This window comes from Podarcis filfolensis, assembly GCF_964270895.1.
Source record: "Podarcis filfolensis genome assembly, chromosome: 4".
Taxonomy (NCBI): domain Eukaryota; kingdom Metazoa; phylum Chordata; class Lepidosauria; order Squamata; family Lacertidae; genus Podarcis; species Podarcis filfolensis.
Genome location: NC_139607.1, coordinates 30,321,300 through 30,344,626, shown reverse-complemented (window position 1 = coordinate 30,344,626; position 23,327 = coordinate 30,321,300). Strand labels below are relative to the sequence as shown.

General features: G+C 42.8%; 1 protein-coding gene across 5 annotated transcripts in view; it reads left to right on the top strand.

The window, feature by feature from the left end:
- Nucleotides 1-23,327, top strand: part of MAP4K4 (mitogen-activated protein kinase kinase kinase kinase 4) — a 136,866-nt gene that overhangs the window by 96,673 nt on the left and 16,866 nt on the right. The window contains exons 13-23 of one of the 5 annotated variants that reach the window (XM_083610407.1): nucleotides 2,865-3,026; nucleotides 5,487-5,573; nucleotides 6,221-6,448; nucleotides 7,541-7,702; nucleotides 10,806-11,036; nucleotides 11,845-11,951; nucleotides 13,199-13,350; nucleotides 14,512-14,609; nucleotides 19,596-19,771; nucleotides 20,903-21,023; nucleotides 22,122-22,313. In XM_083610407.1, coding sequence (XP_083466533.1) covers nucleotides 2,865-3,026; nucleotides 5,487-5,573; nucleotides 6,221-6,448; nucleotides 7,541-7,702; nucleotides 10,806-11,036; nucleotides 11,845-11,951; nucleotides 13,199-13,350; nucleotides 14,512-14,609; nucleotides 19,596-19,771; nucleotides 20,903-21,023; nucleotides 22,122-22,313 — 1,716 coding nt within the window. The remainder of the gene's footprint in view (nucleotides 1-2,864; nucleotides 3,027-5,486; nucleotides 5,574-6,220; nucleotides 6,449-7,540; nucleotides 7,703-10,805; nucleotides 11,037-11,844; nucleotides 11,952-13,198; nucleotides 13,351-14,511; nucleotides 14,610-19,595; nucleotides 19,772-20,902; nucleotides 21,024-22,121; nucleotides 22,314-23,327) is intronic. The other 4 variants (XM_083610409.1, XM_083610408.1, XM_083610410.1 and 1 more) reach the window with 4 other exon arrangements.

Below are 23,327 nucleotides of genomic sequence, written 5' to 3'. Positions count from 1 at the left end.
CTTTAGATGGGTCATTCTCTTCACGCAGAAGCTAGGGGCAGGATGCTCTGCATTGACAAACGCAAGATTGCTAGTGCTCAAATTGGGCTCTAGAAAAACATGGTGTTGCCTACTTTCACCCAACTCCAGTCTCGAAAAACAATGATCATTCACTTAGTTTTGATGTTTACAAGGCGCTCAACGGCTTCCTTAAATTGTTTGACTTTTTCCTGCTTTGTGAGACAGTTTTGTTGTTTTTAGAAGTTCTTATATAATCATTCTTGTCTTAGTTTCACACAAACAGCAAGACTCGGCAGACTGAAATACTTTTAAATAATTACCTGAGGGCTAGTTCACAGATGAGAGCTTTTTTTGACGCTGGCATTCAGTTATTATGAAGCTGTCACAGACTAAACACTACAGATAGAATTTTCATATTGCCGGATGTCATGACAATTGTTCAGAGACAGCGGATGTACTAGCCTAAAACTGGCAGAGGTTTCTAGAAGTTTGATTGTACTTTGGCCTGACTTAGATGCCATGGTTTCACTATGATGAACAATTATTTATTGGCCAAGGAAAAAAGCAATCCCCCTTTGCCCTTCTCCCCCTGCTTTGAGCACCTGGTTTTGATGAAGATGCTGTGGTTTCTTAAACTACAGTTTCCAGTGACATTCCAACTGGGAAACTGTGGTTTCAGGGCTCTCTCCCAAGTGTTTCATATGAAGGCATACTATACATTTTTGCTTAAAGGAAATGCATATACAGAGCTATATGTTTTAGCTAGGGTTGTAAATGAGCCAGGATTGCAGTGACTCAGACGGAATTATATTCTTCTGGCTAGTGGCCAGAGCAGGAAACATAAACCTAGGGACTGGGGAAGCTTCTGTTCAATGTGTTATTTATTCCCATATTTTCTGTAGGATTTTCACTTTGTGAAAAGGTCGTGTGCTACAGAAGGGGTACTCTGTTCAGAAACATTTACCACCTTAGATGCTTTTGTGTTCTGCACAGAGCAGAGGCAGTTGGTACATGTTTAGAAGGATTTGGTGTATATCATGGTTTAAAAAATATGGTAGTGTACCATGAATAATTAAGTATTAATAAGACATGTTATTGAATTCTGTTGAATCTGAATTGTCGTGTTCCCTATTACTGGGTTAACTGACAAAAATTTGACTGGAAAAATGTTCAGTTTTGAACAAGAACAGAACAATTAATGCTCAAACTATTTAGAATCTTTTTGGCCAGATAACTAATAGTGATTCTTGGAAGGATGTTGACCAAACAAACTATTTAGGGAGAAGAGGAAGCAAACCAGAAACTGTAAAAATATATGAGTCAAGTGGCTTGAGGACTGTATCCTCAATTCACCTTATGTGTTGCAAATGCAATAAAGTAAATCAAGGGAAGTTGAATGATTTTCTCCCCCCTCCCCCCAAATATTTGAAGCCCTTTTTTGTATGTTCTTTAGTGGACTGAATATTGATAGTAAAGAAGCCATGGATTGCTTTGTTTTGGGTAGTGGGTTTAAGGCTATCTATATAGCATTTTCCCATATGTTTTGTGACAGGGATTACAGGAATGTTTTATACAATAAGTAGTTTCTGGGGATGTAATGCCAGCCCTTTTAAAATATGGGATCGCTTTCCAAATACTGGCACACACCCAGATGGATTTGACAGAGGTTTTTTGGAAATGCAATCTTTTTCAGAATTTAAAAAAGAGTTTGAAAGCCAACGTGGTATATTAAATGGAGCGTGTGCCCTGAATGTGAGAAACCCTGGCTATGCACTGAAATAGAATCCAACAAGGATCCTGGTGAACTTCTGTAATACATGTCCAACAACCCATTCCTCAAGACAATACATTCTTGTGTTCTCTAGAACCATTCAGGCTGGATATTAGGCAAAGCAGCAACATAAGCTGGGCCTATAGCAAAAGCCCCAAAGTCCTGCAGTTCATAATAGTATTGAGATGGGCTGCAGGGGCTTTTTTTTGTAGGCTGTGTGTGTGGACTGCTGAGCTGCAAGTCCAACCTGGTCTCCCACCAGCAGCAAAATCAGTGGCAGCTACACTGAACAAGGCACCTCCTCACACATTTGTGTATTGTCGTTGATAGGTGATTGGGGTACTCCTGAAACAGGAAGGAGTGCTCCATTGTTTCCCAAGCCATCCCAGGAAACATTGGAGCAGATGTCACCATCTGATCAACTTTTTAATCACACACAGCATTTTTGCACTAGTGGCAACAATATTGCTTATTATTATAATATTTATTCTACACCTTTCCTCCAAGGAGACAAGAGGGCATAAATAGTTATCCCCTTTCTCATTTTATCCTCACAGTAACAGTATGCAGTAGGTAAGGGTAAGAAACTGTTACTGGCCCAGCAAGCATCAGTTAGGGATTTTATATGGAAGCCAACCTCAAGTTGAGAAGTAACATTTAAACTTGATTGATGCATCCCTCTGTTTCTAGTATCTGCCACTTTTGCATGTATTGCTCCATTGATTTGTTTCATGCTGTATATAAATTAATGTGCATTTAGAAAAACATCCACACAGAAATTCAAATTTAAATATGTACTGTATATAGATAGCATTTTTGAAAAATACATATCTTAAAATACACATTTTTATAGTGTGTTCTCTCCAGATACGCTGCATTTTGATGTTGTATTGGGCCAATAACTGCATTTCAAAATTTGGGAATTGGAAATCCAAAGGATGTTCTGGTTAGGAGGTGCAAATCTGACCAATGCTTTTGCAAAAAACTCAAGTAACCTTAGACAGAAAAATAAAAAGCTGAACTTGGTTGATTTAAGAGTTGGGCGAGGTGAGACATTTGTATATATCACAATATATACATATTTCAAATGCAGCAACAAAGAAGAGAACGGGAGGCTCGGAGGCAGCAAGAGCGGGAGCAAAGGAGGAGAGAGCAGGAGGAGAAGAAACGAATGGAGGAAATGGAAAAGAGGCGCAAGGAAGAAGAGGAGAGAAGGAGAGCAGAGGAGGAAAAGAGGAGAGTAGAACGAGAACAGGTAAGTCAGAAACAATGCGGATTAAGTATGATTTCCCTCCCCACCAGAACAAAATATTGAAGAAAACCAGCAAGAAGCCTTGCGTGGTCAAAAAAACATCCATATTGCATGTAAAAAGAATATTTGTTGCATATGTCACACCTAATGGGCTTCAAAATACAGTTTTATTTAGGGGTGGGACACACACCCAAAGAAGGCTGGAGAAGCTGAGCTTAATATTGAATTATATTTGGCTCTTCGCTCCCCTTCTTAGTCACTCGCTATAGCACATATGGAAATTTATTACACAGAGCTATGGCATTTAAATTGCTTGACATGGTGGGTGAATTTCCATTACATTCATTAAACTGAGGCAAGATGGGCCTTAGGTTTTGTGCTGTTACGATCTTTCAAATGCCAAAATCAAACTGTGCATATATATATTTTGCAGGCTTGTACACTAAAATGCCTTAATAGGGGCCTGTTTTCCAAATCGTATCAGCCTTGCCTGCTTAAAATGAATTATAATTTGATACATGATGTAAAAAAATCAAATCAAATGCCTTAATATAAGTATCAATGTCAGTACTAGGAAAACAATATTCTGTGTAAGTGGTTACATAATTGGGCCTGAAATAACTTAACACTTTGTATTCAGAAAAAAAAATAGCGCTTGCCACTATGGGTAATTGTACTTGGATTGCAACAATTTCCTCTCCCCTGCTGTGACATTTATTTTGAGAATTCTGAAATGGTAAAAATGAATATTAAGTAACTGAAGCACATAATGGCAGAAATGTTACCTACTATTAGATACCCATATGTGCTAGGTTGTCCTATGAAATGGCGGTAAATTGCCCCCAAATCAGGAAATTCTGCATGCAGAAGAAGGCCTTTGTAGCCCTGCGAACATGCGGAGGCTACACACCTCGTCTCACTCCCAACATCCCTTTTCCTGCCAGCTGTGGGGTCAGTCTATCATGCATTGGGAGGGAAGATCTGAATGGGACATTAGGTCGATCATACGGAAGTTTCTAAGCACATTCAGCAGAACACAGTGAGGTTCTGCCTTCTGCATTCATGCACAATTTATGAAGGCCTGAAGCTCTAGCAGTTGGGGACAGGGATGTTTGGGGTGGGACTAGGTGGGCCGTTCTGCCCCTTCCACACGTTCTGAGAAGAGGACTCCTGCGTGCCGCAAACATCCACCTCACACTGCACATCTGGGCCCCATTGAATGGGACGGTGATGATGCACAAATCCATTTGAGATTACTAGTTGCATGCAACTAGAATTGGACCGGGGCTAAGGGGGGGGGGAACCCAACCTTCTAACAATACGATGGCAACTCAGAGAGATGTTATTCAAACTCTATCCCTATGGCTGATTTTAAGAAATTACACTTCTGTCTTCACTTCACCTGAACTCTGTATTTGCAAGAGGTGCATATAACAAATCTGTATACATCATTTCTTTTCCTTCATGAGATTTCAAGTAGCTCCCATTTTGCCACAGCACTGAATCATTAATTGCTTTTGCATACACTGTCTCTCTGTGTTTGAGTGCATGTGTTTTACGTTACCTACATTTATTAATTTGCATGGTAGGATGTTCTTAGCTTTGGATATGGTGCTGCATATTTAGGCTTGGTTTAGTGGGCCAGACAAAACAGTGTTTGACTTCTGAAGTGTAAGGCTTAGATTTCCAGATGAAAAGGCTTTTTTGGTCTTCTACCTGTTCTCTAGTGGATGTTTGTTTGTTTGTGTTTTGTCATAACCACCACATACTTGGGCAAGACTGGCATTGCTTTGATGACAGAGGCTAGGATAATCTACAGTCGAGGTTAGAGTTGTGTTTGGCAGAGTAGTTACCTGTGGGAAGCTTGCAAAAGGGATGCCTTAACGAAGCCTGGCTCTAGCTGTTGCTAACGGTCCATCACACAGTGCCTAAAACTAATTATTTTAATAAAAGTTGCATGTGGTTTTGCGTTGGCTGTGTTGGTAAGACTTGTTGTGTTTTTAACTCTCGGTTTGTTTCCAAAATACATTTTTGCTTATTTTTTTCTTTAATAAACATTTTTCAAAATTCATCAGACAACCTAGGAACTCTTCCCACCTGACTTTCTCAAAAACCATCTTAGTCTTTTAGTGGAGTACTTTTCAGCCATTACTTAGGTCAGTGTTTCCCGAACTTGGGTCTCCATCTGTTTTTGGACTACAACTCCCATCATTCCTAGGTAACAGGATGTGGTCAAGGATGATGGGAAATGTAGTCCAGAAACAACAGCTGGACGCCTAAGATTGGGAAACACTGCTTTAGGTGATAGCGTTTTCTTAACTTGTTCATTGAGGATTCACAAGAAGCGATTCACCCGAAGTGAATTGTCACCTGAAGGTTGCCTGGGGTGGTTTTGCTACTCAGGTGGTTTCGATGCATTCCTGTTGTGAACAATTTTATTGCTGGGTAATTTCTGTGTGACAGGAGTATATCAGGCGACAGCTAGAAGAGGAGCAGCGGCACTTGGAAATTCTTCAGCAGCAGCTGCTCCAGGAGCAGGCCATGTTACTGGTAACGCACCTGTATCTGTTTTTGTTCAGTAGCAATAGGTTTTTTCCCTTTCTCTGGCTGGTGTCCCAGGCTTTTCCCAGTTGGACACAACTGAGCTTTACTGTATGCACAATAGAACTTGGAACAAAAGCCATTTATGTTATAGCGCATTGGGCTGGCAGGCACATGTGAAAATTACTGTATCACAGTGCAATAAGAGTAGATTTCTGTTTTTAAAGTTGGGGATGTACTGGCTTTGGTAGTAAAGTTTTTTGTTTTTTTTGTTTTTGGAACAGCCCTCCTTAGAGTAACAAGAGTGCAGACCATAATATTTATTCTTCTTATTATTAAACACTGAATATAAAGGCCAGGTTGTTGTCTCCTTCCCCCTTCCCTTCCCTTACCTCTCCTCCAAAAATACACTGTCCTTCAAGATTACACTTGATTGCTCTTCTTTAAAAAATAATTTAATTAATTAAAACACCACTGTTCCTTTGCGTTTCCAGTCTTGCTCAGGTTAGCATAAAACATCGCCAAGAAAAAAACAATACCAAAACCCAATACGTGCTCCTTGGGGTCCAGTTTTAATGGTTGGTACACTCGGTTGCATTGTAGCAACTGTATACCCTTGGTACTCACGTCTTGAATGCTGACCTGTTTTCTCAAAGGAATACAGATGGCGGGAAATGGAAGAGCACCGACAAGCAGAGAGGCTGCAGCGCCAGTTGCAACAGGAGCAGGCGTATCTCTTGTCACTTCAGCATGACCATAGGCGGCAGCAGCAGCAGCAGCAACAGCAGCAACAGCAGCAACAGCAACAACAAGAAAGGAATAAACAAAATTATCATACTCCTGAGCCTAAATCCCATTATGAGCCTTCTGAAAGACCACGGGAGGTAACTGAAATTTTGAAATTTAGCAAGCTTTCTTCCAACGCTTATTCATTTAAAACATTTATGCTCCATATATGCATACAGTGGATCCAACTTTATAGTTGCGAACGCGGCAAATCTGGAAGTGGGTTTGCTGCTTGCATGTGCGCAGAAGCACTCTGCAGCACTGTGCGCATAAGCAGAAGTGGTCCTCCGGTTATGGAATTTTGGGGATATGGCTGGGCCTCCGGAATGGATCCTGTTTGTAACCGGAGGTACCACGTGTACGTGTACACACACGTAGACACACACACACACACACACACACACACACACACACATTCATATTCATTCCAAGGAACTCAAGAAGGGCTACATATTTCCTCTAGTTTATCATCACAATTATCCTGCAAAGTAGCTGAGGCTTAAGAGTGATGATTTGAACCTGCTGCCTTTGCAGAGATGCCCAGTCCTGGATGTTGAACAGTATTGGGAGCCAGTGTGCTTCAGAGGTGGAAAAATGGACTCTACGATTCTGTGATTCTTTTAAAGTCTTTTAGGATTGGATCTATTTCTGCCCATTCTGTATGCAAGCGACCATTATATCATTTTGCAGCAATAGATTCCATATATGTGTGTAATTCCATGTGCATTATATGGAGAATGCTACTACCAACCCTCTGGAGGAGCCAAGTGTGATGAATACACTGTAGGCAAGGATCAGAGGTGGGCTGATTTTCCAGCCATTTTCATTTTTTCAGCCATTCTTGAGCTTCTCATTGAGAAACTGATAAACCTTCTAAGGGACTCCTGGGTTTTTATGCCCACACTTTGCAAACCTTTGCAGTCGATCATTATGTAGAAACGCTGTTGTTCTATTAGCACCATTTCCCCCCCCATTTCTGGTCGTGTGCCTGTATGTCAGTGTCAAAGAGAGAACCGTTTTACTAGTTAGAAAGACATAGTAATTCAAATGTGCTTTTATAGTTGATGTAACTTTTGCAGTGTTTTGTCATACCTGGTATTCCTTGAAATCCCACGAAAGTCGCAGACAATCTTCCCGGTCAAATATGGCCGTGCAAGTCCAGCTCACGTACTTTTTGGTTTTTCTTTCAGGTTGACGATAGATATAGGAAAAATAACCAGGGCTCCCCTGAAGCACAGTCTAAACAGACGAGCAAAGTGTTGGAGCCACCAGTGCCTTCAAGATCAGAGTCCTTTTCAAATGGAAATTCCGAGCCTGTTCAGCCTTCACTGCAAAAGCCAATGGAACCACAGGTAAAGGCAGGAAAGGTCTCTGGGAGAAGTATATGGGAACCTGATGAATGACCGAGAGGTATGGAAAGCCACAAATACAAATGAAAAACGTGAGGATGACTGTGTCTTGGAAAACACGTTCATTTTGTGTGAATCACTTGTAACTCCTGCGCTAAGCCAAGCTAGCTAACACTGCCCTTGCACCTACCTTTTTTTTCTTTTCTGCTGGTAAAACTTAAACTTGCCCTGACTTCCTGCAGCTTTCCTTAAAAGTTTGGTGGGTTGTAAGGAAGAAAAATGTGTTTTAGTGTATTCCGTTGAAAAACTTGGGATGAAATACAGAAACACTTGCATTCCGCCTGCTGACTTGATCTTTTGGAAGGACAGCGATGCAGCAATTGGCCCAGAATCTCATTCCTTTTTAATGGTGGTTTCCCTTAAAATTCTTCCAATGACAGCTGAGTCATCTAGTGGCATGACTTAAGTAGCAAGCTACTTATGGCAAAAACAAACAAACAAACAACTGCGTTGCACTTCTGCAATCAACCAGACTCAGTCCGTCTGTGAAAGCAGTCTTGGCCAGACAGCCATGCAACCAGGTCTCCAGGTGTAATTTCACCTTCATGATTGCTTTTGAGGGATGATTCCTTTGGCTACAAACAGTATTTCACTGATATGTTCCCCTTTCTTTTTACTTAAGGATTAAAAAACAACAACTGAGTTCCTAGTTGAATTCATTTCATGGGATTCTGTTTGTATATTTGTGGGTGACACCATGTAGGTATAATATATTTTCAGAAGTAGTCATCTCTACCTTTTTATCCTTGTTCAGGTACAATCTATATACAAACAGGTTGTTGTTCACCTGTGTAACACAAGTGCAGAACCCTCTTATTTTGAGGTGATGTGTTAGAAGAAAATAACCTGTTTTTGAAAACCTTAGTCACTTTTGTAAATATTTGTCTATTACATTTTAATAGATCTTTGAAAACCTTTACAGCGGCATAGGTTGTCAGTAGAAGCTCAAGTAAAACACTTTTCTAAATATATCTAAAATGCAGTTTTAATATAATACACTTATGCTAGAAGCTTGCAGCAAAACAAATTGGCCGCTTCAAATCACTATGTGAAATTGTGGTGGTGGTGTCGATTGGGACGGCATTTTGCTCCCCTTTTAATTTCCTGTCTTCTTTGTCTTTGAAGCACTTAGAATTACTTTGTTTTTCCTAAGTTTGCAGTCTTATTCCATCTACTTGACTCCTGGGTTCCTCATTCCTTAGCTCCTCCTAAACTCTGGCGATTCTGTACAATATCCCTTTATGACATTTTAATCTCGGCAACACATGATCCTTTTTTTCTGGATCTAAAAGAACCTGACCTGCAAACTGTTAAGAGTCTGTTCAGCTGAACATTCCATGCCGGTGGATCAGCCAAAATCATCAGGGACTTAATTGCCATAATCAGAATTTGATACACCCGCAATACTTGTTCTGAACAAACACACACATACATCCACTTTCTCACACTCTTGTTGCATTTAATTTTGCCCAGTGCTCACTGTGCTCAGAGTCCTGTGATTACTTGTTTGTTGGGTGAGCATGAATCTGGACTACTTCCCAGATTAATAGAAATGGGGTGAGTTTGGAAGCATTGAGGAAAACATTTCCATTTTCTTTCACAATATTAGGAGGGGGGGGATTACTCTGGTGTGTTTATTTACTTTTTAAAAATGTCCTTAATGAGGTGTGCAGGCAGTGGTGGAAAAGAGTACTTAGCAAAATTATGTATTCATATATCCCCAAAAAAGGTGGCTATTGCAAGGCTTCCCTTGGAGGGTTCAGAGTTAACTATGGATTTAAAGCTGTGCTTCCATAGTGTGTGTGGTCATATTTATGTGTCATCTCTAATGTGCATCTCTAGTATAAATTACCTGTGACACATACAATATGTGTATATTGTTTTTATACAGCATAGTGTATGTGCATGTTATATAATGCCACTGTGCACATATTTTCAGCCAGTGACTGCTGAAAATGTAAAGGGTGTCTTATTTTTGTTCTATGTGATTCCATCTTAATGCCTTAAAAGCAACTTACTGCGTGATCTAAAGATGCTGGCAAATTGTTTTGAAGCTAATATATACTGTACTTTTCCATGTATAACACCCCCCCACGTATAAGATGCCCCCTATTTTGGGGGGCTAAAAAATAAGAAAATGGCGGGAGATTGCACAGAGTTGTTGAGCTTTTTTAGGAGCTAAAACTAACACACAACACACACACATCACAACAGCCTCCTAACATCTGTTCCCTTGCTAGCAGAAGCAGCCTATTGCCCGCCCAATTGCCGCAGCAACATCCAATCAACACCATCCCTTGTCGCAGACACCAATAACATGCTGCAGACTATCTCCGGCTCATGGCATCAACCAATCCCATACCCCCCCAGGCACTACCCATTTATAAGACAACTGAGAGCCAGTGTGGTGTAGTGGTTAAGAGCGGTAGTCTCGTAATCTGGTGAACCGGGTTCGCTTCCCCGCTCCTCCACATGCAGCTGCTGGGTGACCTTGGGCCAGTCACACTTCTTTGAAGTCTCTCAGCCCCACTCACCTCACAGAGTATTTGTTGTGGGGGAGGAAGGGAAAGGAGAATGTTAGCTGCTTTGAGACTCCTTAAAGGGAGTGAAAGGCGGGATAGCAAATTCAAACTCTTTTATTTTAAACATAATTGTCCAGTAAATTTCAGTAAAAACGTGGAAAAGTACGGTATTTGCCAATATTATTTTATACTATTCCTTTTGATTTGATACTTGGATTTGAGAATTTTCATCCGGCATAGGTTCCGCAAGATGGAACATGACCTTATCGCTTCCCATTAATTTGTGTGCCCAGAGCATACACCCTCCAAAAAGCTGATTTTATGTTCTCTCTGCACCTCCCTTGCTTTTAAGCTGTATTGATTTTCAACCACCTGCTTGCCTTACATCATATCCCAAGTTGTGCTTATCCCACCACCCAAATACCCTCTTTGCCTTTTTTATTCTGTGTTTTGATGGGGGTGGGGGTGGGGAGCCCGTGTGAACAGAACGCATTGAATGTTCTATGTTTTGTTTTCTTCGTAAGGTACAGTGGTCCCATCTGGCATCTCTCAAGAACAATGTTTCCCCTGTCTCGCGGTCCCATTCCTTCAGTGACCCTTCTCCCAAATTTGCACATCACCATCTTCGCTCTCAGGACCCAAATCCACCTTCACGCAGTGAAGTGCTAAATCAGAGTTCTGACTCTAAGTCTGAGGTACCTGACCCCACCCAAAAGGCCTGGGCTAGATCAGACAGTGACGAGGTGCCTCCAAGGGTAAGGAAGTAGAAAGACAGAATTTTGAATTTTTTTTTTAACAAAAAGAAACAAAAAGCGAAGCAAAAGTAATGAAAGGCATGCGCTAGATTTTTAACTAGTGAATTGCACACCCATAAGAACTACACTGGTATCAGAAACAGTACTTTAGGCAAGGAATTCTCCCTCCCCTTCTTCAGCCAAGATGTTACAGGAATTTCTGCCCTAACTTAACACAAAAATGCCGTATGGGCAGTGGCTGTTACATAGAAGTAAAATATTATGCCAAGTGATGTAGAGAAGAAAGCATATGAATAGCTGAAAGCTATCTCTTGGCCTCTAAATGGAATATCAGGCTTTAAACCGGTAGTTTTGTTGAGACATTTCTATCCACAAAGAAAGTGTTTTCTTGCTTGGTTTACTTCTGTCAAATATAATCTTGCTTTCCTCCAGTTCTCTGCCTTCTACTGATCCATTACTAGGCATTTGTTGGCTCCTTAGAGCTTAATTTCCTAAATTTCCCATGCTATTATAGCAGATTGCTTTTTGCATCCCTTGCTTCAAAGTCCTGTGTTCTAAACCGTCATGGTAGTCTGTGAGTGGGTATATGTGTTTGTTTGCTAGTTACCTACTAAACTTTTACGTTCTTTCCAGCATCTTAGATGCAGTCCAAAATGAGCTTAAGGACTCTAGTTGGTGAATTATTTTAGAACTATTTTGCTCAAAATGCTGGTGTTTTAATAATGTACCCCAATGCATTGTTGCAGCAACATTTTGTTCTTTTTTTTGCTATGCTGTGTTATCTGAATTGTTTATTCTTCCGTGCAAGGTACCTGTGAGAACAACATCCAGATCACCTGTGTTATCTCGCCGAGATTCGCCGCTGCAGGGCAGTGGACAGCAAAATAACCAAGCAGGTCAAAGAAATTCCACAAGGTTTGTGGTATTGGGTTTCCCACTTCGGCTATTGGGAGGAGCAAATTGGAATCCATTGTCCCCCCAAAACACTTAGTGTTGAGAGATGCTGTTGTAAGGCAGTTTCTGCTGTATCTTAGAAGCTTCTAAGGGGAAGTTTATACAGTGTCATATAGGAAGTTATCTCATGCCATTCAACTATAGTTGGCTTTCTTTTGGAACCGCATCTTAAAGCATGTTCATAGGTAGGGCAGGCAAAAGGCCTCAAATGAGTCTTAGTCAAGATACTCTGAGTGGGAACCAACTCCCCAATTGCACCCACCTCTTCCTCTCATCTGTTGTCTATTCTCATGCTTGGGATCGGTCCATACCACCTCTCAGTAGGAGAGCACAAGCCATGTGAAAGTTACTGCTGCTTCTCCTTGCTCCTCTCAGTAATTGCTCATTCAGAGAGGGCTACGAGGCTTTATTGGGATTGGAAATAGGCAGTCTGCTGTGGCATGATAACGCTGGTCCCGGATGCTGGGCCTTTTCGTTGTCTTTGTGTGATTGTATCTCCAGCTAGAGATAACCTGAAAGCAATTGTGCATCTGCCATGAAGTGCTTGTTCGACTTAGAATCACAGAATTGCAGAGTTGGAAGAAACTTCAGGCGTTTCACGTATTCATTCTGACTGCTCATAAGAACATGAGAATAATAATAATAATAATAATAATAATAATAATAATAATAATATAATTTAATTTATTATTGATACCCCACCCATCTGGCTGGGTTTCCTCAGCCACTCTAGGCAGCTCCCAACTGAATATTAAAAGCACAATACAGCATTAAACATTAAAAACTTCCCTAAACAGGGCTGCCTTCAGATATCTTCTAAAAGTCAGATAGTTGTTTATTTCCTTGACATCTGATGGGAGGGCATTCCATAGGGCGAGCGCCACTACCGAGAAGGCCCTCTGCCTGGTTCCCTTCAACCTCACTTCTTGCTTTGAGAGAACCGGAGCTGGACCTCAGTGTCTGGGCTGAACAATGGGGGTGGAGATGCTCCTTCAGGTATACTGGGCCGAGGCCGTTTAGGGCTTTAAAGGTCAGCACCAACACTTTGAATTGTGCTTGGAAATGTACTGGGATAGTTATAGAGGACTAAGAATGTCTTCCAGAAAAAAGAAGCATTGTTAAGGCAATAAAATAAAATATTAACCTTGATCAATGTGGGTTTTTTAAAAAAACAAACAAACACCTTTTATTTTTATTTTTCCACATAGCAATATAGAGCCTCGCCTGCTATGGGAAAGAGTGGAGAAGCTGGTGCCAAGACCTGGGAGTGGAAGTTCCTCTGGTTCCAGCAATTCCAGTTCACAGCCCGGGTCACATCCTGGGTCCCAGAGCGGATCGGGAGAGAGATTCCGAATGAGATGTAAGACATGACGTTTTCTTTCGCTTTGTCCTTAGGAGTCTACAGATTAATCTGCATTCTTTTTTCGTATTTGTTGGTTCACTCAGGCCAGGGGTGGCGAACCTTTTTGGCTCCCTGCAAGCCAACTTGCAACTGGTGGGCAGAACAACCTACCTGTCAGTCACATGACACCATTATGCCCGCATATGATTGACAGCTGGCTGCCCTGCCCAATTGTCAGAATCCCTGGTGCAGGGTTCTAAAGTGCCCAGCACCCAACAGACTGTGGGGCACTTTGGAACCATGGTACAAGGAGTGTTGCTAGCCCTAAGCTTAGTGCTTGAGGAGAAGCTCCAATCGTAGGCTTGGCAAGCTGCTACTTTCTCCCTCCCTATCAGCTGAATTTGCAAGTGTTGACTGAGCAAGCCAGCGCCTGCAAAAAGTAGGTTTCTTTCTCTCCCATTAACCTGCCATTGGCTGATGGGGATGGGGTAGAAAGAAACTGGTTTTTTGCAAGCTGTGAGAGTGACTTGCAGCTGATGCCTGCAGAAGACAGCCTCTCACATAGGGCTTGCAAAGCACTTCTCTTTCTCCCCTACCCACCAACCTGCTTTTTGTACCAAGCAGGGAGAAAGTGCACAGCCAGCCATGGCAGGATTTAACCCCCCCTCAGCTGATGAGCAGGGAGTTAAATCCTGACACTTTGGCCGAAGTTCCCTGTTCCCTGCTATGAACAGATAGGGGCAGCCAGCGCAGAAATAGACCCCACCCTCCTGTCCATAAGTACCAGCAGCCATTTGATAGGTGGGTGGGCACCAGGGGAAATGGCTTCATAGGCCTACTTCAGTGTTTCTCAAACTTGGGTCTCAATAACTGTTGTTGGACTACAACTCCCGTCATCTCTGACCGCTGGTCCTGCTAGCCAGGGATGATGGGAGTTGTAGTCCAACAAGAGCTGGAGCCCCAAGTTTGAGAAACAGTGGCCCAACTGGTGGGCCAGGATCGGCCCGCCGATCCTACCCCTAATTAATTCCCCACCCCTAATTAATTAAGGTATCTCAGTGGGGATGGAGAAATAAGATGCATTGAAATATTAAAACTCCTATTGCTTTAACATTCCTCTTAATTTGGAATTAACTAATTTATTCTTTCCCTACCTCTTTTTGGTCTTTATTCATGTAGCATCGTCAAAATCTGAAGGTTCACCATCGCAACGTAGTGAAAATGCAACAAAAAAACCAGAAGAGAAGAAGGAAGCTTTCAGACCTAGCAAACCTGTGGTGAGGCTCTCAGACTATGTTACCTCCTCATCTACGTCTGATAATAATAATAATAATATTAATAATAATAATAATAATAATTTTTTATTTATACCCCGCCCTCCCCCAGCCAAGGCCGGGCTCAGAGCGGCTTACAAGCAATAATAAAAACAAGATGAATGATTACAACTTAAAAACAAAAATAAAAAACAACATTAAAATAATGGAATATTAAAATATGGCCTCATCGCAGGAGGAGAAGGAAAAGAAAAAAGAAAGAGAGGGAGGGAGGGAGGGAATCAAATTGGCTCCAAGCCAAAGGCCAGGCGGAACAACTCTGTCTTACAGGCCCTGCGGAAAGAAATCAGATCCTGCAGGGCCCTGGTCTCATGAGGCAGAGCGTTCCACCAGGCCGGAGCCAGAGTTGAAGAGGCCCTGGCTCTGGTTGAAGCCAATCTAACTTCCTTAGGGCCTGGGACCACAAGGGTGTTGTTATTTATGGACCTTGAGGCTCTCCGTGGGGCATACCAGGAGAGGCGGTCCCGTAGGTACGAGGGTCCTAGGCTGTGAAGGGCTTTAAAGGTCAAAAGCAGCACCTTAAATCTGACCCTGTACTCCACCGGGAGCCAGTGCAGCTTGAAAAGCACTGGGTGAATATGCTCCCATGGCAGAGACCCCGTGAGGAGCCTCACTGCAGCATTCTGTACCCGCTGGAGTTTCTGGGACAGCTTCAAGGGCAGCCCCGCGTAGAGCGAATTACAGTAGTCAAGCCTGGAGATGACCGTCACATGGATCACTGTGGCAAGGTCGGGGCGGGAAAGGTAAGGGACCAACTGCTTGATGCGACGAGGGTGGAAAAATGTCGCCTTGGCTGTTGCTGTAACTTGCGCCTCCATGGAAAGGGAGGCGTCAAGGATTACACCCAAACTCTTAACGGAAGGCATTGGCACTAATTGGGCCCCCGCAAGAGAAGGGAGTTGGTCCCTCATCCCCATGCCATCCCGACCTAGCCATAGGACCTCTGTCTTCGAAGGATTTAGTTTCAATCGGCTGCCACGAAACCATCCAGCCACAGCTTCCAAGCATCTGGTCAGTGTGTTCGGGGCCGAGTCGGTGTGGCCATCCATCAGCAGATAGAGCTGAGTGTCATCAGCATATTGGTGACAGCCCAGCCCAAAGCTCCGGATAATCTGGGCAAGGGGGTGCATAAAGATGTTAAAAAGCATCAGGGAGAGAATTGCGCCCTGCGGCACTCCACACACCAAGGAGTGGCGCGACGACATTTCCCTCCCTAGTGCCACCCTCTGTCCCCAACCAGAGATAAAAGAGCACAAAAAGAGTTACGGGCTATGCCCTGTATCCCCACGTCTGCGAGGCGGTGGTCCAGAAGATCATGATCGACCATGTCAAAGGCTGCTGACAAATCTAAAAGGATCAGCAGTCCTGACCCGCCTCGATCCAGTTGTCTACGGAGATCATCTGTTAGGGCAACCAGAGCCGTCTCCGTCCCAAAACCAGGACGGAAACCGGACTGAAATGGATCTAATGCCGATGTTTCCTCCAGAAACCTACCAAGCTGTTCAGCAACCGCTCTCTCAATTACCTTACCCAGGTATGGAAGATTTGAAACTGGGTGGTAATTGGATAGGTCTAAGGGATCTGATGAAGTTTTCTTTAAGAGTGGACACACCACTGCTTCCTTCAGTTCCCCTGGGAATGTCCCCGTGTCAAGGGACAAATTGATAATTTCAACCAGGGGGGTCCGCGCAATATCTGGACACTCCCTAATCAGCCAAGACGGGCACGGATCAAGGAGGCAGGTGGTGGGCCTACCAACTTGGAGGAATCTATCCACATCAGTAGGGAGTATCCGATCGAAATGGTCCAACACTGGACCTGAAGTCAGTCGAGGGGCCTCCAGTTCAGTCACTGTATCTAAATTGGCATGGAGGTCACGGCGGAGCAACAGGACTTTCTCCGCAAAAAAGCTCGCGAATGCCTCACAGCTGTGGGTCGAATTTGTGCTTAAATTTGGTTGTCCTCCTAAGGACGTTATTGACCTAATTATTCTAAAAAGTTGTGCTGGGCGAGAGCTAGTGGATGCAATGGAAGCTGCAAAAGCTGATACATAGCATAAAAGCTTGTCGTGTGAACTTTTACATAAGAGACGGCCTACTTTTAAGGTGCAGGAGTGGAGAGTTAAGAAGGAAAAAAAAAAGTTGGAAATGTTGGAAAGTTACATGAAAAAACTTATTTTCATAAAATCCAGCATTAGATATTCACTCAAGTTAAATCCTGTGAACAAGCAACACCACACCGAGTTAATACATTTCCTGGAAATTATTTGTACTACGCCCATCGTGCTGCCCTTGCCCCAGCCATTCTGGACACATGCAGAGTGCATTAATGCATATCCTGGAAAAAGTACACAAACCCTTCTAAATGGATAGAGGTAGCCACATAGAAGCATTCTGTACATGACACATGCATTGCTTAAATCTCTACTCAAAGTGAACAGGACACATAATAATAATAATAATAATAATAATAATAATAATAATAATAATAATAATATTTTATTTATACCCTGCCCATCTGGCAGGGCTTCCCCAGCCACTCTGGGCGGCTTCCAAAAAAATATTAAAATACTGTAATACATCAAACATTAAAAGCTTCCCTAAACAGGGCTGCCTTCAGATGTCTTCCAAAAGTCTGGTAGTCGTTGTTCTCTGACATCTGGTGGGAGGGTGTTCCACAGGGAGGGCGCCACTACCGAGAAGGCCCTCTGCCTGGTTCCCTGTAACTTGGCTTCTCACAGTGAGGGAACTGCCAGAAGGCCCTCAGTGTTGGACCTCAGTGTCCAGGTAGAATGATGGGGGTGGAGACGCTCCTTCAGATATACTGGACTGAGGGCTTTAAAGGTCAGCACCAACACTTTGAATTGTGCTCGGAAACATACTGGGAGCCAATGTAGGCCTTTCAAGACTGGGGTTATGTGGTCTCGGCGGCTGCTCCCAGTCACCAGTCTAGCTGCCGCGTTCTGGATTAGTTGTAGTTTCCGGGTCACCTTCAAAGGTAGCCCCACGTAGAGCGCATTGCAGTAGTCCAAGCGGGAGATGACCAGAGCATGCACCATAGTTCAGTTTGGTAATAGGCAACCATAGTTATATATTAGTAATAGTAAGAGCTATCAGATTTGCAACAATCCTAGCTATCTATGGCAAGAAGCTGCAATTCCAGTAACCATTTGATAACAATTTCTGAAATACAGAAAACAGCCATATTTGAATTTTTATTTTATACTGTTTTTGGAAAATGAAGTTGCTGGAATTAATAGAAACATGGCTGCAAACAGTTTTAGAATATACTGGTACAGTACAAGAGATGGTAGTTGCGGTAGACTAGGAGGGCTAGACTATTTCCCTAAACATTCCCCTGTTGCTACCTTCCCAAAGCCCAGGAAGCTTCTGCCTGGCTTAGGGAAGGAGGTGTAATGCTCTGTGGACCAAGAGCCCGCTGCCACCTTCCCAATATGTAGTTCAGTCCTGAAATTATGAAGACATTGTAGTTCTCTCTGAATTGTTAAGATGCATCCTGCACTGTAGCACCAGCCACACATGCTGTGCTCTTGCTGTCTGCAAAGGAAATAGCTGTAGCTCTTAACTATACAAATTAGATCAAAGAAACTGGAGAAAGTCTGCATGTGGCAAAGCCAGTTACAAGGATTCTTGCTTGGACGGTCTGTGAAAGTGTGTACTGTAAAGTACAAGCTTTTTGCTGCCTTGGCCTGGTCATTAGTTACTGGTCGGCTGTCAGAAGGAGATGATAATCCTGAGCGAGCGCTCTTCTGTTCAAACAAATAGCAAGGCACAGCTAACGGCTACTTCTAGAATTGTACTGAAAACTCCTGCTTTTTCAAAGTACAGTGTTCTTCATTTTAAATGAATATTGGCTATCAAAATGCATCACTAAAACGGAGCAACAATCACACCATGAGTAAATGCCACATAACAACTCTTTTTTTTTGTTGTTCCTTCCAAATATCTAGCAGAGCGTTTCAAGTTATCCCTTTCATGTTACCATTTTTCCTAACGTGTGTATGTGTAGAATGGTTGAAAAAGCAAATCAGTTATCTCCCCAACACGGTCCTGATTCCTACTCATAATATTGTTGTAGCTCGTTGTTTTGTGTTGTGTTCCTTTGTTCCTAAATGGCAGTTTTTGAGCAAGCTAGTGATACAGCTTTAGCACCTTGAAGACTGGATTTATTTTCTTCCTATACTAAACTTGTGTTGTAATGTTTGTTTTCCCCCAATTGCACTCCATTCACTCTTGCCCTGATGTCAATTTGCTGAACCTGTTCGTATGACTGGTCTTCAGGGAGAAGTGGTAAGCAGTCAACTGTTCGTTTAATGCTACTGAGAGCAATGAACCCTCTTGCCTTTGTAATTATTATAACATTTGCACAGCTTTGCTCAGAGACACCTTGGGTGATACCCAACAGTGCCCTTCCACTTATGTAATGGGACTTCCTCTTCATCTCATCTCCCACTGCAGACCTTATATGCTCCTCAGATCTGTTCCAGAGGATTGGGGAACCCTCCCAGAGCAGAATATGGGGGTACAAGGGACTGCAGCAGAGCAGAGAGGAACGGGACACACCATCCCATCTGTTAGTGTTTGATAATGGCGAAATACACTAGGCAAACTTCCCAGCAATCAGTTTGACACCTGCCTTTTTAAGTGAAGTGTGTTACTTTCTATTTGAAATACACTTAGTTCAATTAAAATTATCAAGCTGCTTGACCATTTTGCTCCATGCACACCGAAGAAGTAATAGAATTTTAAAAAAAGTTTTCTGAAATAATAGCGTGGACCTTTAAATCAAAAGCATCAGCTGTGACTAAATAGATCCAGCTTTTGGAACCCGAAATGGGCAGTGTTATTCATCTGCTGGCATCCTTTTCTGCGGTCGATCAACTTGTGCTTTTCCTTCTGCTCCTTCTAGAATTTAACTGATTTGGCGAAGGAATTACGGGCAGTCGAGGATGTGCGGCCTCCACATAAAGTGACTGATTATTCATCATCCAGTGAAGAGTCGGGAACAACTGATGAAGACGATGATGACATGGAGCAGGAAGGAGTTGATGAATCTACTTCGGGACCAGAAGATGCTAGAGCAGTGTTAGTTCTCCTTTCCCTCTCTTCCTGATGTGATGTATTAATGGAACTTTTGCCTACAAGGCAATTTCATTTTGTGAATTCTGGTAGGGCTTCCAATACTGTATTTAGGTATGGAAATTGTGATTCGTGAAATTGCTCTTTTAGTTCTTCTCTAATTCTATGATCCTATAGAATATAGGATTGTGTGTGTCTCCTTCCGTAATATAAACATAACATGGGCAATCTGCTATATAAGGGTTCACAATATCCTATAACAGGAAAATGAATATGTCTTGAAGATGTGGATAAAGTAAGATGAATAGATAACTTAAAAGTGCATGTTTTGAAGGCACTGATGCAGTAATTAGTTTCAGTTGTAATACAAATATATGACTTACCATTCCCTGAGAAGCTACTAGCCAGTTTATAAAAGCTTCCCTACCTGGCTGTCTGGATGATGGTGATGGTGATGATTTAAATTTCTATACAGCCCTCTATCCGAGGATCACAGGACTGTTTACAATTTAAAAACACAAGAGTGTATCACAGTAACATACTATTCCCCCACCCCTACCCCGCAGGCATCAAAATGAATGGGGGTCTGCAAATAAAGGTTTTCCAGATAGGCAAGGTTTCCACAATTAAACGTATCCTAGTACTTCTGTTAAAATAATCCTTGTGTGAAATTATTTCAGTATTGCTGTGGGACGCGGGTGGTCCTGTGGTCTAAACCACTGAGCCAGGCTTGCCGATCGGAAGGTCGGCAGTTCGAATTCCCACGATGGGGTGAGCTCCTGTTGCTCGGTCCCTGCTCCTGCCAACCTAGCAGTTCGAAAGCATACCAGTGCAAGTAAATAAAGAGGTACTGCTGCAGCAGGAAGGTAAACAGCGTTTCTGTGCACTCTGGCTTCAGTCTTGGTGTTCTAGTTATGCTAACCAAATGACCCGGAAAGCTGTCCGTGGACAAATGCTGGCTCCCTTGGCCTGAAAGCAAGATGAGCACCACAACCCCATAGTCACCTTTGTCTGGACTTAACCATCCAGGGGTCCTTCACCTTTACCTTGTTTTATTACTGTGGATACTGAAGAATCAGAATAGAAACAGAAAGGGCACATGAGGAACGTAATCGAAATGTCTCCTTTACCAATCAGATCCACTCTAAACCTCAGCAATGGGGAAACAGAGTCCGTGAAAACTATGATTGTGCACGACGACGTGGAGAGTGAACCTGCAATGACTCCTTCCAAGGAGGGCACTTTAATCGTCCGACAGGTATGCATTCTTTCAAGTGTATTTTTCCCTCTCCCTTCTCCCACCCTCATTAACTCACTCATTCTTTCATACTCTCTTCCTACATAATATCAGTTGCAGGACATATAGACACAGTTAATAGCCTCTTGTTGAACCAGCAGACATTTCAGGCCTGCAAAGGGAGTAATAGTTGCCACACAGTGTTTGTGCTTACGTGCATTGTAGAGACACTTCACAGCACTGTGCTGAGTTTATCTTAGTCTTGGACCAACACAAAGGTTAGAGAGCCGCAGGCCACTGGAAGGAATCTCTGATGTGATTTTCAACCTTTAAAAGGTGTTTTTAAAAAACAAACAACTAATTGTGGGAGAGCCAGATGCAGCAGAAGAAGAGATCACATAGTTTGCTTTAAATCAGTTACAAACGCACCATGTGTCCCTCTTAGGAGTTCAGAACAGTTTACATACATTTTCCAAGAGGTTTCCTACCCAGACAGCTTATGAAGCCAGACCTTCTTATCTTTAGCAACAGAACTATCAGGTCACATGGTCTTTCTGTCTCAAAATGTTATGCACAGAATTGTCAAGGCATTTCTTCCCTTGTCTTGAACTTACGGGTCTGTTTAGTGTGGTAGTTTGTACAATATGAACCTCACTCATTACCGAGTTTTCCAGTTCTGCAGCTGAACATCCCTATCATAATAGACCCCCTAGGATGTATTAAAATGTCATGCATATTGTTCAGATAACTAAATTAGGACATTCACCAGATGTTTCAAGCACTTTCATCTGATCGTGTCTTAAAAAAACCAGAACGAAATAATAAAAATAAGATGATAGTGAAAATAACCTTAGGGAACGTGCAGGTTGATGTGGTAGTGTGAATTTGGCCAACAGGAGCTTAATTTTGCTGGTGAACAAAGCTGGCTTTGCCAGGGAACCCAAACAATTCCTGTAGTGTGTGGCTGAATTCCTCGCCACCGACCTTTCTAATGGAGGCATCAAGGCTTGGTTGATGTTATGCATTGGTTGAAGCATTGAAAGCAGACCAGCTTTCTAGGGGACAGAGAGACCTTTACGCAGCACTTGAGCAAGACAAGTGTGCCTGTTTTTTCTGCAGAGTACAGTTGACACAAAGCGTGCCAGCCATCATGAGAGCAATGGCTTTGCCGGTCGCATTCACCTCTTGCCAGATCTCTTACAGCAAAGCCATTCCTCCTCCACTTCCTCCACCTCTTCCTCCCCATCCTCCAGCCAGCCGACACCCACCATGTCCCCACAGACACCCCAGGACAAGCTAACTACTAATGAGGTATGTCTTGCCCCCACAGCTGGCTGCTTTCATAGGGTTATTGCTTCCTAGCTAGCTTTTCCCGAGGAGCTCCAGCTCAGCGTCCCTTCTCTGCTGCTGTTCTTCTTCCTGTCACTTAACCCCTCACTCCTCAAAAATAACACATTTCAGCTCTTTACGTACCAAAACCCCCTTAACTCTAGAGCAGTTTTACCCCAAACCTGCCAGTTGACTACTCTTGCTCCCCTCTCCTTTTTAATACAAGTCATTAATTGCATGGCTTTTGGATAAGCTAAACTGATTGCCCTCTTGGTATTTGTTTAAACGCTGTTTTGGGGAGAGTGCCTACTTGGAGAGGTCACACTTAGGGTAATCTGGCTTCTTCAGATGACAATACTACCTGGTTTAGCATACTACTAAGTAACTACGCATGTAGTGGGGTCCTTGCTTTGGGAAAAAGGAGTGCACTGTCTTAGAAAGGAAGCTTTCTCCAGCCTTACCACAAGAGGCTGCTTTTTTTGAAATTTCTTGATGGGGAGAGGGAATGAAGCAGCCGGCTCTTCGATAGCTTTGTTTCTGTTTGTTTTATTGTTTTGGAATGTCGTGTGAAAAGATCCGTCTCGGTTTTTGACGGCACAGATCCGCTTTGAAAGGCATTTTTATAAAATTGGAGGCAGCTTTCCTATGACATACCGTATTTTTCACTCTACAAGACACTCCAGACCACAAGACGCACCTAGTTTTTGGAGGAGGAAAATATTCTGAATCTCAGAAGCCAGAACAGCAAGAGGGATCGCTGTGCAGTGAAAGCAGCAATCCCTCTTGCTGTTCTGGCTTCTGGGATAGCTGCACAGCCTGCATTCACTCCATAAGACGCACACACATGTCCCCTTACTTTTTAGGAGGGAAAAAGTGAGTCTTATAGAGCAAAAAATATGGTAGCTACTCTTTCCATGTGAAGACGTGTCAATACACTTGGAAAGTGCCCTCTGGTGGTAGGGAAAAGAATATGTTGAGCTCTTCCATACAAATTTT